The sequence below is a fragment of the Dendroctonus ponderosae genome, unplaced genomic scaffold (assembly GCF_020466585.1).
Source record: "Dendroctonus ponderosae isolate FM_Combo_2020 unplaced genomic scaffold, Dpon_F_20191213v2 Dpon_F_20191213_2, whole genome shotgun sequence".
Taxonomy (NCBI): Eukaryota; Metazoa; Arthropoda; class Insecta; order Coleoptera; family Curculionidae; genus Dendroctonus; species Dendroctonus ponderosae.
This window is the reverse complement of record NW_026018165.1, coordinates 17,069,936-17,087,402: the sequence shown is the minus strand read 5'-3', so window position 1 is coordinate 17,087,402 and position 17,467 is coordinate 17,069,936. Positions and strand designations below refer to the sequence as shown.

The 17,467-nt window shown below is 35.4% G+C and overlaps 2 protein-coding genes across 3 annotated transcripts in view; both read right to left on the bottom strand.

The window, feature by feature from the left end:
- The window catches only part of LOC109536727 (trehalase), a 14,671-nt gene extending 8,259 nt beyond the window's left edge, over positions 1-6,412 (bottom strand). The window contains exon 1 of one of the 2 annotated variants that reach the window (XM_019903070.2): positions 6,295-6,412. The gene's annotated coding sequence lies outside the window, so the exon portion shown is untranslated. Of the gene's footprint in view, positions 1-1,536; positions 1,652-6,294 lie in introns of those variants that run through there. The other variant, XM_048663579.1, reaches the window with a different exon arrangement.
- Positions 6,413-8,892: 2,480 nt separating this feature from the next.
- Positions 8,893-17,467, bottom strand: part of LOC109536712 (extracellular serine/threonine protein CG31145) — a gene marked incomplete in the record, with an annotated part of 77,897 nt that continues 69,322 nt past the window's right edge. The window contains 1 exon segment of the mRNA XM_048663578.1: positions 8,893-9,819. Coding sequence (XP_048519535.1) covers positions 9,621-9,819 — 199 coding nt within the window.

Here is a 17,467-nt window from a genome sequence, read left to right as displayed (position 1 = left end):
GCGAGGAATGCATCGAACTCTTTGAAAAACTTAGTAGAAATTTCAGATTCGAAATAATAGAAATTTTCGGCACATTTTCAGCGTTTTTTGAGCCTTCACGATCTTTATTCGACGATTTCTTCCATATTATTGACCTAAACACTTTATAAATGCACATTTGTGACCTTCTTACGTTGAAAGGAATCGATTGAGCTCAAAAAACATGCATGTGAAATTTTGATTTTTGGCCGAAAATTTTCTAAGGGTAGAGGCCGATTTTTTGAAAAAATTAAAATGTTCTCAAAATGCCCTGAATTTTACATCATTTTCGACTCACGGATGCGAGGAATGCATCGAACTAATTGAAAAAGATGTTTTAGATCCGAAATAATATAAATTTTCGGCACATTTTCAGCGTTTTTTGAGCCTTCACGATCTTTATTCGACGATCTCTTCCTAATTATTGACCCAAACGCTTTATAAATGCACATCTGTGACCTTCTTACGTCGAAAGGAAGCGATTGAGCTCAAAAAACACGCATGTGAAATTTTGATTTTTGGTCGAAATTTTTCAATTTTTTTTTCAAAATGTCTCAAATCTCACATCATTTTCAGCTCACAGACGCGAGGAACGCATCGAATTGATTGAAAAACATGGTAGAAGTTTCAGATCCGAAATAATAGACATTTTCGGCACATTTTAATCGTTTTTTGAGATTTCACGATCTTTAGCCGCCGAGTTCTTCTTTATTATTGACACAAACACTTCATAAATTCATATTTGTGATCTTCTTACGTCGTAATTTTCTTAGTGGAATCAGTAATCAACAGAATCAGTAGACAAGTATTTTGAGCACTTTCGTTCGTGCGGCTTTATAACGCAAATATCCCTGCTGGGAGGGTCAGAAACCATATTTTCCTTCTTCAAGTTTCCCAATTATAAAAAACCGTAATTGAATGAAACTAGCTCCAAAGCACATTAAATTTCATAGAATGATTTAAATTGAGTCGCTTATGTTGATTTCTTGGTTCGAATATTTTTTATCTGCTGATTCATCTCAGATGTTTAATGCCTTTCTTGCAATTTTCGCGATTCGCGCATTATTACGACTTTCATTAAGCAAGCACTATTTATCAGAATCCAACGTAAAATCCACTAAAAATCGCATTTGAGCCTCAAGGCAGGTTCGTTTGGATTTCTTCGCTTCCAGACATTAAATTCAATATCAGTCGTTGCTTTTTGAAGCTGGAACTTTTTACTTTAGTTTTTTTGCAGCATTATTCTCTTTCGATCCGACAACTCGATTTTTTTTTATTAAAATTACATTTTTAAATAAATAAGCAGCCTATTAAAAAGCCTTTTAAAAATCGAAATCGCCTCTTTGGCCATGTTAAGCAGCCACTTCAATCCCCTCTAGTTCATCGCTTGCCACCTTAAAGTTCACTGCTTTGCCATTTTTGCAAACATATGCGTCCAATGGAAAATTCCAGAGCGTATTTTCAACTTTTTATCTCTCATTACTTATCTATTCACCAACCTGAAATTAAGCTACTTACTAGTCACTAACAGCAGCAGAAGCAGTTTTATATGCCGGTTTGGGGAATTGTTTTCAAACGCACATTATTTTCTCAACCGAATCTGTTAACTACTGACTCAAACATTTGCGATAATTTAAAATGGAACTGCTGGAAAATCACTTTGCAGAGATAAGATATTGATAACAGTTCAATTTAATCTCAAGGTAAGCTAGTATTGAGTAATTGCGCTTTTAAAAGGGTCGTCAAAGGCCTCTGGAAAGAGTACAAGGTAACTGCATGTTTGCACTACTCTTAGCGGTCGAATAACTGTTTGCAATGCACTTAGGCCCTCAAGAAGGTACTAATTATGAAAACTTAGGCGATTTGTGTACAATAACTCATTCAGGACAAACCAACAAAAAGGCAAAACTTTATTTTAATTAAAAAAAAAACAGCCGGTGAGGCAAATGAATCTTGAAGCAAACGGGAGAAACATTTTTAAATCAGCTATTTTAGGTGCTATAGAAAAATGACAAAAATACCTTAAAAAACCTATGGGGAAGCGACCATTACTCCCACCAGCAGAGTCAGCAGTTGTTCGCTTACCGGTTCAATCAATGATTTTTTAAGTCGTTTACTATAATTCTGATGAATTATTCTCTGAATAAAGAACGCGAGTCGTTTGCAAAACTAGTGAAAAAATAGTCTGATTGTTGATTTCTCGAACACAGTTGGTCGATGAAGTACATTTTTAAACTTTATGACCAATTGAAGACACGCATGCCCTAACAGGGGGCCTTTTTCAAAATGTTCTCTTGAAATCACCCTCTTTGAATAAACACCTGTCGATTAACCGCGCATAATAAGGTGTTTTCACTTTTGTCTAAACGTTGATATATAGAAAGTAGTTATGGCAAACAAAAGTATAATAATTTTAAAGCGAATTTAAATTCAAATCAGATATTTTTCGCGAAAAACGCCGAATCCGTATAGTCGGTTGCCTATCCCGATTGTGACGTAGCAGGTCATATCAACAAAGTGTCTCGTGTTTATTTTGTTGTTTTCGCAGCTTTGTTTTATTATTTAAGTTATTGTGATTATCATTATTTTATTGATTGTTATCATTATCTTGCATAATGGAAAATTGTGACATGTATGGATCACAAAATAAGTGGAGTTTTGTGCCAGGATGCAAGAATACCTCAATAAGTGCTCCAAGCAAACTCTTTCTAACCGTTCCTTATGATTATACACGAAAAGTTTTATGGTTCAAAGCAGCTAGGCGTGATGTGCCTAAATCCATATATCTATATTCGATATCACTATATTGTTCTCGTGATGCCCAAAATATAAATTTAATTTCAAAGAGTTCATTTTACTTTTAAAGCAGCCGTGTGTATAGGTTAGGTGAAGTTGAATTAGTGAAATTCTATATTTTATTTGCCTAATTTAAGCCAATACTGACAGATTAGTATATTAAGGAGAGCATAACTAATAAGGAATTTACGGATTTTTACTTACGCTGCTGCTTTGAGACCCTTAAATTCGGCTGAATTAAAGCGTTCGGCGTTTTTTTTTTTAAATTTGGTAACGATAAAAATATGTACACATGGTAAACTGTTTTTTGGACGCTTTAAGGAATCCTGCTGAAGCCATTTTTTAGTTTGACACAAACTATAAATTATTTAAATATCCAAAATAATTAATAAAACACAACCCCACAACTAAACGCTATGCACAGAACGTAAACAATCCGCCATTTATATGACCAGAGACGTCACAACCTATTGGATTGCGTTTTAGAGATTCATGAATAATTTGAATTTTAGCTGAATTTGTTTATTAAATATTTAACAAGCTAGCAATCGATAGATAGTATATACTTATTTAGTCTTTTACATATATATTACCATAGATTAATGTTCAGTTTGTAGGAGTTTTTGATATAATGAAAACACCCTATTGGTGGTCCAAAACATCAAGCTTGTATGTTGTGTTATTTGAATGTCGATCATTATTCCTTTTTCTTTTTATCCATTTTTATGACTGAGGCGGCAATTTGTTTCCCGATAAATCTGTCCATCGGCTCAATCCCTCATCTGCGTTTGTCAACTGGCAAATCTTCAATCGAAATAAAACAGAGTACATGGGCGGTAAAACAAAAGGCAAAGTGGCGACTATTTTTTTTTTCGTTTATGTCATTGCCTCCGTTTATTATCTGGCCGGGTCGAAACACATTTTGCTTTAAATCAGACTTTAATTTGACGAATACGAAAGGAGCACAATAAAAGAAAAGGACCTGACGCATATACGATGGAGGCAATAAGCCTCAAGAGGACGACCGTCATTTAAACCGTCGTCATTCAGATTGTCTCTTAGGCTTTTGGATGTCGTTTTGTTCTTTAAAAGACGCTTTGCCGTTATTGGCACAAGATTTTCCCGAATAATTTTGTTAAATGTGTTTTTGCGTCGGAGCAACGTAAATTATATCTGGACATAAAGCAGCAGTCTGAAACCGAGATTTCTCTTGGGAGTGTGCTTTTATAGACCGTTTAAAGATAAATTTACTAACTACTACTTTAAATATTTGTATACTGAACACCAGAATGTTGCCTAAAAATTTAAACCGTGAAAATATTGGAAATTATCCACAATTGCCAACTAGATTGTGCTTTAGTCGCTTCAAGTTTTTCAATTAAATTCTTATTCCTCCCATTCTTGGCCAAGTCTATCAAAATTCTTATTAGATACTCACTTGGAAGTTTGAAGATTCAAATCTTCAGTTGCAACTACTTCTTTCTGATCCCTCTATTGCAGTCAATGCTTTACGTGCACATTTAGTCAGTGCACTTGACCGGTGATCAACGCGCTTAAATCAGCTTTTCAATCCAAGTTACAAATACAACTTAAAGCTGAATTTAAAATAGAATCTTTTGCAAAAAAAACTACTATGCACATTTTTTGCTAGTTTCCGGGTTTGCGCCGCTCGAAACATTAACATGTGGGTTAATATAAACATTATCAGCAACAATTTACAATTATTATGGAAAAGTATCACACATTTTGGTTGTATTTGTTTGATAATTTGCAGAAAATAGCGCCTGGAACATTCTATAAAAATTGATCTTATAAAAGTTACCACTGCCACAATTCTAAGAAATGTAAGAGTGTGTTTAACGGTTTTAAAACTTTGCTTTCGTGTTTTAAAAGATTAATCCATCTACATGAAAGAAAACTAGCGGTTTTTTAAATATGGCTTTTTTTATTTAACTTTTCAAAAGTTAGGAATTTTGCATGCTTCTTAAATAAAAAATGTAAACTCTCGAGGCGCTCTATCAAAAAGGTTCTAATGATAGTTTGACTATTTTTAACTGTTTTCGAGTTTCACGCTCTTGCTCTATGATTGTCTTTAAAAATTTAAAGTTTTTCCCTCTAACTCTTTAAAGGTTTGGCCCTTCAAATAAAACCTAGATAGAAAAATTTAGTTCTTGATGCGATCGATCGAAAATGTTTAATAATTTTGATATTTTTAACTGTTTTCGAGATACGCGCTCCTAAACTTTGACCGTTCTTCTAAATTTAACATTTTTTCTTCTAACGTCCTTTTGAATGTCGAATGCAGACTAAATAGAAACGTGTTTGGAGGAACAACTAGTGGCGATTTATCGAAAAGGTTCTAAGAATCGTTTTGATATTTTAACTGTTTTCGAATATCGAATGCAGCCTAAATAGAGAAATTTTGTACTCGAGGCGATCTATCGAAAAGTTTCCAATAATCATTTTGATTTTGATTTTGGAGATACACGCTCTTGAAGTTTCACCGCCTTTTAACATTTTACATTTTTTCGTCTAACTCTTTCAAACTTTGAAATTTCGGGTGCATCCTAAATAGGAAATTTTATTTCTCGATTTATTGAAAATCCATTAATGATTATATTGATATTTTTAACCGCGTTCGAGTAATACGCTCTTGAACTTTGACCGCCGATTAGGAGTGGAAATTTTTGCTTCTAACTTTTTAACAGTTTTTAAAAACCTAAATTACAAAATACTAATCAGTGATTTTCAACTATTTTTAAAATCTCTGCTAAGGTTAAACTTCGCAGGCTTTTTATAAATTAACAGTTTTGCTTCTAATTATTTAATGCCTAAGACTTTCTTCGCTTTATCAGTTCTAATGGTTACTCAGATTGTAAACTTCGACGGTTTTTTTTAATTTGATATTTTTCTTCTAACTGTTTAAAAATTACGAACTTTCGAATTGGAAGATCCAATTTTTGAGGTGATGTGTCGATAACCACCCAAAGATTATTTAAATATTTTCATTCAAGGCATTTTGGCTCCTATTTTGTAAAACTTCTCAACTTTTTGATGAAATCCAATCCAACGATTTAAAACAAAAAACTGGTGGAAGAACCAGCGAATTCTAAAATGTTTGTTGTTATTTTAACGCTTTTTCACCCATTTAAGGACCTGAAGCAATATTTCTAGCTATTCCGTTTAATCGCGCTGGCTCACCCGGATAAGGTGCGGAATTTTTTATTAATAATTAATAATAAATAATTATTCTTTGGTTGCATTTATGAAAGGCGCGCCTTTGGCTTCTGCATCTGGTAAATTCGAAATTAAATATTTCTTTGATGCGAATTTTCTACATGTAAATCACGTATCAAGCCAGAAAATGTTTATTGTTCACATTGCGTCCAGGACTATTTATAGGCAAAATCGCCACGAGACTAGATAACAGACGAAAACCTTCTTTCGCAATTTGAAACTTTCATGCTACGTTGAACTTACTTCAATGGCAAAATGCGTTGTAAAGTCCATTTTACAATAACTATTCACTATCGATTGCACGCACTCATCACAGAGACACCCTACACTTTAGTGATGTTGTTATTGACAAAACCGCCGATTAGATATAATTGTAATTAAAATTATCACCAGCTGGTATCATTCTGTCTATACACAGTTTTAATGGGTTTAGCTTGATCGACAAATTACGAATAGTCGTTAGTTAGTAGGATGAATGAGGTATTGGTGCAGTTTTGCAAGACGCTTAAGCTTTGAGTGGTGAGCTTAAAAACCGGGCAAAATTTCAAATTTCGAAAATTCAAAAATTGATTTATCAAATTAGTCCGACAAAGACATTTTTGTTAAAGGTAGATTTGGGTCCTACGGGATTGATGAATTTTTAAAAATTATGCAAACTTTAGAGCCTGCTGAAAGGGCGAGGAAGTGGAAGTAGATTTTCCTGCCGAACTTTATCCGGTTGTTCAGCAAATTGCGTTCTCAAACAACTTACGAACTTATTAATTTAATTGCATGAAATAAATAAATTGAATGGCCCGATCGAATTTTAATTTTATGCATGTTGACCGTTTAGGCGTTAAGTGCAAATATCTGAGATTTCCTCATACAGCAAGAACACAAGTTATGTTGTATATTAAGCGCCAGCAGGCTCTCGAAGTTCTTTGCACAGGGTGCTAACTTCGCGAGCGGACGCTTTCCGGGGGCTGCAAGTTAAATTACCCCCGTAATTTATGTTATTAGGAGGCAAAACGGTCTGGAATCTGGTTTTCGGCCAGATAAAGAAGTTTAATGCGGGCGGGGCTAGAGGTCAGCGTGAATAACGTAGATATATAGAGTGGGACTGTTCCAAAAAACAATTTCCGTGCGGATAAATTGTTTTACTAATATCGCTGTTAACGGTGCGAATATCAGTCTCCGGTACGGACGTATTGATAAGGGTTTATGCCATAAAATCAACCGTTTTTTGGCAAAAATTCCCAGATATTGCGATTAAGCTCTGCATTGTACATTACCTTCAATATTCGCTTTTTTCGGTAGCTCGGTTGATGCCTCATAATAAAACCTTGCCAGCAAACATTCGCTTTGACTGTGGAAGCTGCAGAAGAAAAAGTGTACACACTGAAGAAAATCCAATCAAAGGGGATGCAAACTTGTATTATAGTGTGTATGATCGGGGTTGAATTAAACCACAACCCCGATCATACACACTATAACACAAGTTTGCATCCCCTTTGATTGGATTTTCCTTTAAGCCTGCATCATATTCACTTTCATCGCGATTAATGCGAATTAATTAAGTGTTGAGGCTGATCTATAAACATTTCAATATCCGGTGTGTTTTTCCAATCGGGATTTTTTGCGCGTTTTTCCATTTAATTCGATTAAGGAATTTATTAGTCGTCGTCGGCAGACGACATAAACAGCCTCAGCTAGGGGGAAATATTATTGTTTGGACCATCTAAGCGGGTTAAAGGTCTGTGGCAAATTCAATTTGAGGCTCGTTTGAGGCACGTAAAGGGAAAAGCAAACATTGACGCACTCAAATTGATCGAATTATAAGTAACGTGTGGTGTTTGGTGACTTTCTAACCGAATAAGGTGTATTCATTTCGTTTTGTGCCCACAAGTTTCATTATTTATTACTTAAGCCACTGAAAATACTTCCGTTCAGTGTCAGCTTCTTCCCAGATTCCATGCCTATTGGATTTTTTCTTTCCTATTTGGGTTACAAAACTATTCCAAAATATTGTCCGTTCGAGTAGCGGGTTTGGGACTGGATTGAAGGGAAAAGAGCCAAAATATTGAGTAATAATTTATTGATAGATCACATGATAATAGTCAACTTGGCTTCAATTGAGTTTGCACGATTATTCACGCTATACAAGGGAGAAAGAATGTGGCCGAGCACAGTTTTTTCTGCTCGGGTCTTAACTGCGGTATAGCGCGAACAACCCTGTATAATTAACAAATATTCATACACATAACGCTAAAATAATACATTTATATATTTACACTCGATTTTTGGTATTCGGTCTTTGTCCACCAGTCTCTGTACCATATGTACATTTTTTACATTTTATACATTGTTTATTACGATTCTTCTGCTAGAGAATTCAACCGAAGTTGTCGTTTCCCTAGAGTTCATTTCAGAATCTCAATGATTTTGAAACAGAAATCTTTGGGGGTACAGGTAGTTTGGTATGTTTCATATGTACATTTTTACAATTTATTATATATATATTGTACATTCTTTCCTGACTGTGTTTCAATTCCAAATCAAAATCAATTCCTGGGCTTCAGTCATTTATTGTCTATTTATCAATTTAAAAACGTTTCGGTGTTTTCCACCATCATCAGTTTCAATGTGTAGCAACAACGCTACACATTGAAACTGATGATGGTGGAAAACACCGAAACGTTTTTTAATTGATAAATAGACAATAAATGACTGAAGCCCAGGAATTGATATTGATTTGGAATTATATATATATTATACAGGAAAAAATAAAGTATCCAATAAATGTATAAAACCTCAGCCTTAACATTATTTTCAAATTAATTAAATTTAAAAAAATGAGTCAGTGAGAAGTCAACTTTTTAAAACTGAAGTTGAGTAAACAAAATTACTTATTTATCTTAAATGTTTAATTTGGAAACTCTTGGCGCCCAACAAATGATAATGCGGGCTCTAATAAAGCAGCGGATTCGAAGTGTTTTGCTCATTTTCAACTGAACTTACAGTTTTATGTGGGTTTAGGGCGCACAGAATATTCCAATGCAATTTAACAATTAATCAACAAATTGTTCAATACTTAAATAATTAATCTTACTAATAAAACCGCAATTAAATAATACGCAGCACCAACCTAAAAAAGACTAGTAACCTAATGCAATGAATAACTTTGCTAATTCATAACTGAATTACGTTTCCATTGAAAATTAATTTAGTGTTCAATATTAACACTCATTGATGTAGTCGCCTTTTACATGTTTGATTAATTATGGCGTGCTTTTCCAAGCAGTTGGGCCCCATTAAATCGGCTTTCTTTGTTGTTTTATTCCGCTAACCAATTTTCATAATTTCAATTTGTTTTTGAAAGACAGTTGATTAGCCATAGAGGATCCATTGAAAAATCAAGAAAGCCCTTGATATTAATAAACTGCGACAATGCCTTGAGCAAATACCATGTCATCTTTCCACGTGGAAACGAAGTATTTGATAAATGATGGAAAACTCCTTCTGGTACCCCAAAAATCTATCAGAACGGGTATTTTACACTGAACAATTCACTAAAACTGTTACAATCTGTGCTAGGCGTCCTCTATTTTATCGCTACTATCCAATAGAGGATCTTCCCCTTTTTGCAAACAGTCTCTGATTCCTTTCAAAATGATGTCGACTCGCCTGTCGAGCGCCACCAAATGGGGCTCCCATAAAATAGGGGCGATCGGGTCTTTGGACATGCTTTTCCTCATTGCGTCGCTCAACTTTTCGGGGCCATTGTGAAATCTGAAAATCATATAAAATTTATTAACAAAAAACCACACATTTTTATACTTGAAACCCGTGAAATCACTTGAAAGAGGAGTCAACAAACAAGTAAAATCTCAGCGCCCAAATGACTAAAATCCCCCCATGAAACGGAATTCGTAAGCATCCAAACTGTGGAAAATAATTTGGAAATGTCCCCGATAGTGGAACGCCTCAGGCACAACATGCGACAGAGAAACACACGTTTTTGCCAGAACAACAGCCATTGAAAAGTAAACATTTACAGCAAAACCGTATTAACAATTCCCTTTGAATGTAGTATATTTGCAAAAGGCAAAAGACGACAAAGCGGTGGCGAAAAGGGAGTTTTGTGTCTTGTTTTGCTTAAAAGCTGCCTGGCATTGTAATTTGGCGAAACAACTAGCGGAAATAATTATGAAAGATATTAGAGGAACACAAACGCATCTCCGGAACAAAGCCAGGTGGACTGGGGCTTTTTTCTAACGCTGACAAGCCCTACATGAACATGATAAATTAAAGAATATGTTTTTTTTCTGTCATGGGGAAAAAGCGTCAGAATATTAGTCAACATCAAAACATTTTCTTTTTTTTGTTCATAGCTCGATTCTCTTTCTTTTGTGTTTCTGATATATTTTCGATTATTTAATTCGCTTTGAACTTTTAAACTCTTTCGGATCTTTTCGTTCGCTTCTGGCCTTTTTCAACATATTTCTTCAATCGTTTTCCAGATTGCTTTGCTGTTGAAATTTACATTTTTTGCTTATTTATTTCTATTGCCAATGTCTCTCTTTGCACGTTGCAAATTTAGCAAAAACGATCAATTTAAAAAGTGTCAGCCGAAATATTTCTCAAAACTTGCAAGCTACTTTGACCATTTTTGATTTTGGCTCGATTATCTTCTGCTTCTGCCTCTAAAGATTATTTGATGAACTTGATCTCTTTAAAGTTTAATTGATGAAAATTAGTTCCCAAAGGGGGCGAAGTCCTACTCTGTCAATTTTCGTGCTCCAAAAGGTCCCTACGAGAAATAAAATATTTCAAGCCGTTTGCAAGCTGTAAGCCATAGTTGACTAGAAGCTAGAAGAAATGAAGGAATCCGAATTGAAAATTCCGCAAAAATAGCTCAAAGAGTATCGCAAATCAACTAGAAAGTCAAGCAAAATTGATTTTCAACTCCTGCCGATTTCCCGAAAAACAATCCAACATTTTGCTACATTTTCATAGCAATTTTCACTTAATCGACTTATGGATATTTTCAGTAAAACTAGAAAAAAACTTCGGTGTTTTTGGTTGCTGATTAGGCAAAAGGCATTTCTAGCGTTAAAAATTTCCGCATCCTAAGATCAGACGCAAACTTTCATTTCATCTCAGTTGCAGAAACGACAGGCCAATCTTTATCTTCTCTTTCTCCTTTGCTTTGTTTATGCAATCGACTGCAAAAGTTACCGTTCTTTGTTTAATTGCTTTCCTTGTGGAACAATTTTCAATTAGGGTTGAGGGGCAAATTCTGAGTTGTGATTTACACTGGGTAAAATCTGGTCGTCCAATAAAAAAAAATGTACATACTTTAGTTAAAAGTAGAGCGACTAATTTTGCAACATCTGGATTGTTGGCTGGAATCAATTTAATTAGCCACCTTTCCTTTCACTCTCGCCGGCTTCGGACACGAAAATAAATCGCCCAAAACAAACCGCTTCAATTACCCTCCTTTTGATCAACGAATCCATCCAACTCCCGGAAGTAAAACATTCTTGGAAATAAATACTATTGACTTTCTTCTTGTGTCTTCAAGGGTGAACCGGCAACCAATTAGGGTAATAAAACGTGCTGTTTACTCTCACCTTTGATATGAAAATATGGCCTTAATCGAGTCGGGAACTCGTAAATTTCCTTACAAAAGGTAATGAATAACATTTTCGCTTTCCTTATGTCTTAATTGCCGCTTCAGTTCCGAAATGTCAAGCGTTTCTCAATGAATCAATCGAGCAGGGGATTTGAAAAAATCCACTTTTCTTGTCGCAGTTACAGCTTGATTACTCCGTAAGCTATTTGTGCTCTATGTTTCTTAAACCTTAAAAAAATAGCTTAATATCAGGAAATGCTTAGGTAATGTATATTTTTTCGCAAATAATTGATGAGGCTGATTGATCATATGCTATACGTATAGTCATTTATCACACTGTAAAGTTAAAGTTAACAGTTTCCATACATGCTGTTTCCATATCTCGTTAATCAAGGAGTTGCGCCGCTGCCAGAGAGTTGGAATACATGCAAATTCGAAGTGCATTTATCCAAATTACTTCTCCAACTTTTAACTTAGGCGCTAATGCTTCGTAGCATTCTGTTGCCGCCTGGAAATTTAGCACAATTAAACCGGATTATGTTGTTTTACATTTTATTTATATGCAATAAATAGAGCCACTCGTCCCGACACGTATATTGCTCGGTTTACGGTGGCTCTTGCTGAATTTTAAGTGCCCGAAATTGGAGAAGTCTAGTCTGCAAAGGGCTTTATTTCCGCATATTTGGTTGGTTTGCTTTATCTTCTCCTTGACTGGTTTAGTCGCGTTGTTGCCCGAAAATCATATTTCACTTAAGGCCACTCGCAGTGCGGATATTGAATTTATTATATGAAAGTCGATTTCAAACGAGCAGGTAAATGTCTCGAATGGAAGCAGAAAGTTATTTATGCTCTTTTGTCAAATTTTTCTATATAAATTTCCGAACCGTTTAGAAGCTTGTCGCTTTATTATTGGGTGTTCAACTACAGGTTTCTAAAAAAAATACAGACATTTTTTTTGCTACGCGTTGAGTAACCTGATGACCAGCGGAAGCTGCAACACTCATTTTCCAAGCAATTGAGGCTCAATTTACAGGCCAACAAAACAAACCTCCCTCATAAGTTATTGTCAGTACAAGTGTACGTGTAGGTGCAGTTTGGTTCAAAATATTATCAATTTTTGCAACCGAAAGTATAAAAATATAGGAAATGTGGGTCTCAGTCTCGAGTAAAGTTAAAGCGATTGGACTGCAGATAAGTACAATTTTGTTTTGCAAGAATTAAAACGAGTGAAACTTTAAAACCCTGCAATATGGAGATCAAAATACAATTGATTCAGCAGGCGGAAAACTAAGAAATGATCAAATAACAACATTGACTGAAAAATAATTTAGTCACTGTATAAAGAGAGCGAGCTACGAGCATTGAATAAAACGTACTTAAAAACTCAGTAGGAAAATAACAGAATTAAGAACGTGCATACAGGGTGATTCAGGTTTAATCTTTAACTTGGGGAATGAATAGACCAAGTTAAAACAATGTTCCTAGATGGTATTAAAAAATTCCTAAATCGCATTGTTTTTCCTTCGGACATTTTGAACCGTTGGTCCGATTGTACACTTCTAATCACCCTACAGTTGCTCCTTAAGTTGTTACTCTTTGGAAGTGCATTTTGTGGGCTACATGAATGATCGAAAATCGCAAGAGCGAAAAAATGATTAAATAACCCGGTTTATTCTGTAGTTCGGTGTCTTTTTTATCGAAAAACTGTATGAATGTTTAGTTTGCTACCGACAGTAGACAAAATCAATCAATTATCGCATTCTTAGATGGAAAATATGGAATAATTCCGGTAGCGTGTGAAAGTGTAGTGAACTTCCTGAGGGTTAAATGGAGGATAGGGCGCCAGCTTGCAGAAAGCTGGCAAGAATGACCTTTAATCTATAAATCTTTTAGTTTGAACTGAGCTTAGTTTTCCCACAAGCAACTGAAGTTTTATGGATTCTTTATATTTCTCTCTCTTTGCTTTGTTGATTGCAAATAAGTTTGCTTTTGGACAGATTTTCTGCTGTACTAAACACATTTTCTTCTTTTTTTTCAGGTGGCACTACGCAGCTTTCGGTAAACTTAGCATTACTTTGCCCCAAGTTGCATGTAGAACTTTTAGTCCCATATTAAGCTATTGCTTCTTTCGTAGTTAATTTTTAAACTTTGGGGGTATTTTGGAGAGCAGAGCAACTGGACAAAACCAGTTAAAAGAAACCATATTCGCAATTGGCAGAGTGTTACAAAAATAGAATTATTATCTAAAAACATTTCGATATGGAGCCAACCATGCAATAAACGTTTTCAACAAATACTACCATTATCCCATATTAATGACTTTGCGTACCCAAACCCGAAACTAGCGAAAGTTTCAGTTCATACACTTAACCTCCTAAATAATCAATAACGTTATTCCAACTAACCCCTGAATTGAAATGAGCGATCATAAATTATTATCCGTACTCATTCGACCCTAATCACATACATTTTATTAAGATTTCTATTTAATACACCCCCAACTTTGGATAGTTGAACAGCAACTTTTCTGCCCAAAACTGAAACTTGTTTTTTGATTTTATGACTAATACATATAGTTTCGGTTTGTTATAACCGCCGATCGTTTTGGCACGCATAAAGTTTCCAGATAATGCTTCTACATTGTAACGTTTAGAACGCAGGCTTTACTGTGCCATAATGTTGAACGTAAACCGTCTTTGATGGTCGCAGAAAGAATCGCCTTAGGCAAATAAGGGTAGCGCAAATACATACGGTTTACCCTATGGGAGAACCGGTAATCGGCCAACATTGCAGTTGCATTATTAAAAGAGGACATTACGGCACAACTAAATACACATCAGCGCACATAAAAATGCTAATGATACACCTGGGGTATTTGCTGCATGTTTCAGCGATTCCATTCTGGGCCAACGTTGTTTAGATAGTTGATAAATCTGGAAAATTTCCTTGGAAATTGAAGTTTTAGTTGATAGTTTCTTTTCGCGTTTCTACTCTATTCAGATCATGAATCGTTCTGTGCCGAGTGTAGTTCGGAGTGCGTTGGTTTTGATAAAAACCTGTTTTTTACAGGGTTTTTTCCATATAAGTCGCTCCTGATCCACGCCCTGCCAGGCTTTGCGTGCTTCAACTGAGCTCCAGAATTTGTCGGGCCAGGTTTATCATTATTTTATATTAAAAATGAGCTAATTGGAGTTTTGTTCCATGGAAAGCGCTCGATTTCCTAGTAGTTTGTGTTCAAATGTTTCCAGTTTTGGCTGCCACTCTGGATCAGATCGGCATTAAAAAAGTGTTGTTTAACAAACAAATGTTTCATTCTATGACCAGATTAGAAGTATACTTTGTCCCAAGCCATTTGGCAGTGACGTCATTAATTGAGGCGCCATATTTGCTTGCTTGCCAGCTTGAGCGTTTCTTCCCGGTGATTTGAAAATAGCTGTCTTCTTCTTCATTGGATGCAAATTAAACATTCGTCATTAGTATTGCTTGATGTAGGTAAGTGTGGAAGTTTTATTTCGCTCTATAAAGACCAATTCGCTTTTGACGAGAGCAGTCGACAACGTCGTACTTAAATTATAAAAAATTGCCCAAGTCCCAATTAGTTGGAAAAATAAATTACTTTCTTCGGTTTCGCTATTAATTTTCCACAATTTTACTGCCCTTGGCGTTAACTGTGAGCGCTAAAGCGTTATTTTCATGGTGGTAAAGCGTCATGAAAATATGAAAAAAGTGCCTTGCAGTTTAGGGCAAATTCTAGATAATTCTGGACTGTGTATATTTAAAGCCCAGAATGCAATTCGCTGATTAGGCAGACATTTCGAGCTTGTATGCCTCTTCCGTTCGAGCATACACAGCCCTCCGGCAGCTGTCATATTCGATTTATCTCTCGCAGGGACTTTTTGTCAAGCTTATCTCAAGTTAGTTAACTTCACTTTGGACGCATGTCGAAAGCACTGTTTCTTGATCCCTGTTGACGTCGTTTAAGTGATTTGGAAGCTGATATTTCGCGCAACATATACAGGGTGATTGATCATTGGCAATAATTCCCTATATACAGGGCGATTCAACATTAACGTCATTCATCTGGAGGTGTTGTCTGAAAGTATGTACGGCAGTACAAAGAAAATATTCCCACAAAAAACCGAGATATTCGTCAAAAACGAAATGATAAATTTGGCAATCGTGTAAGGCTCTACACCTGCAAAATACGTATTTTTCACGAACATTCGTCATTCTAATCAGTTGAGAAAAATGCGCAGTGACAAAATTCAGATTCTCTATTGAGTTTCTTAAGCAATAATAGATATACCTACAGGGTTTCTCATCAGTGCTAAAAATTGCAACATCGACAAGATCTAATAAACTCCCTGCGGATATGTTTTAATTTATGAAAAAATCTCCACAAACCGCCCAATGAGCCGCCAAATTTGCCTGTTCTTCAACCTTATTAATTGGCTTATTTCAATTGAAAGCCCTTCAATTTTTGAAAAGTGGTCGGATTTATCTGCAAATTTTAGAACCAGTTTATGTAAAGTTCTCAAAACCTGAAGACTTGCGGTTTTAAAGATGTTTGGCAACATTTATACAAGTATTTAACTTTTTTAAAACAACACACACCCAAACGAAACTGGCGTATTTCTTAGCTGACAAAAATGTTTGGATGTTAAATCATCGCTTGAGGGTAAAGGAAAATTTTCTGGTGAAAAAAATGATCAAGCGGTAGAGAAGGATTTTCCAACTAATGCTTGGTACGGAAAACGCGATGTTAATCGTTGCTTAAAATCACTTACTATCTTCCGGTTAACTTCAATAATCAGCTTCACATTGAAATAAACAAAACACAGCGTGAGTTCCGCGCGTATTCAAGTAGAAATTAGCACACTTTATGCAGAAAGAACGATTTACACGTTTTCTCTAAGTTGCCAGAAAACATATCAAAAAAGTTTATAATGCCGGTTTCTTCTCAAAAAGTGAGTATTTTGAGCGATTATTAAAAATCGAAACATCCGAAATGGGCGATTTCCTTCCAAAAACGAAGGGACATCCGCTGAATAAGCAGCATGTCATCCCGCCTGTCCTGTTTGCTTAATAGCAAATTAATCGAACTAAAGCTGGAATTATCGTGTCATTTTAGAGATGTAACGGGTCCGATCTGCTGACAAGTTAATCTCAGAACTGACGTGCACCAGGAACATGCACGTATTTAATTTTCATTTTCACCTGCAACATTTGAAGCCCCGATATACGGGCGATGTCCATTTTTGTATTTTTTTATTTTGTAAACTCCGACTTTTATTTAGAATTGTCAATGATTTGTGCATAGTTGCTAAATTTAGGAGATTTTATTCTCCTCCAATTACTTTTTTTTAGTTTGGATATTCATGACCTTTACATTGTTTTATTTTAAGTTCTAATTTGTCATGAACAGTCGTGTTGAAACATTCACTAAACCAGAAGGAAATTGCGCCAAAAAAACTACATTCTAGGGGGAACATATTCGGAATTCTAGCTCAGAACAGCAGCATCGGGCGACATTTTAACTATGCCATGCATTAATCAGTAGTCCCGCAGCAGATTGCGTCCTGCAATATTCAAGGGTCCTCTTTAAAGGGCTGGACACTACGCAGAAAGTTCAAAAACGCATCAAAATCATCAGATTTCCGATGCGAAAATATAGTGTATTTTTTCCCGATATGCAATTGTAGCAGTTGAAAGGTTTCGGAACTTTTTGGATTAAAATAGTCGTTAATCATTAAAAAGTCGTCATTAAAAAATTTGTTTTTCGAACTCCTGACGGATTGACAC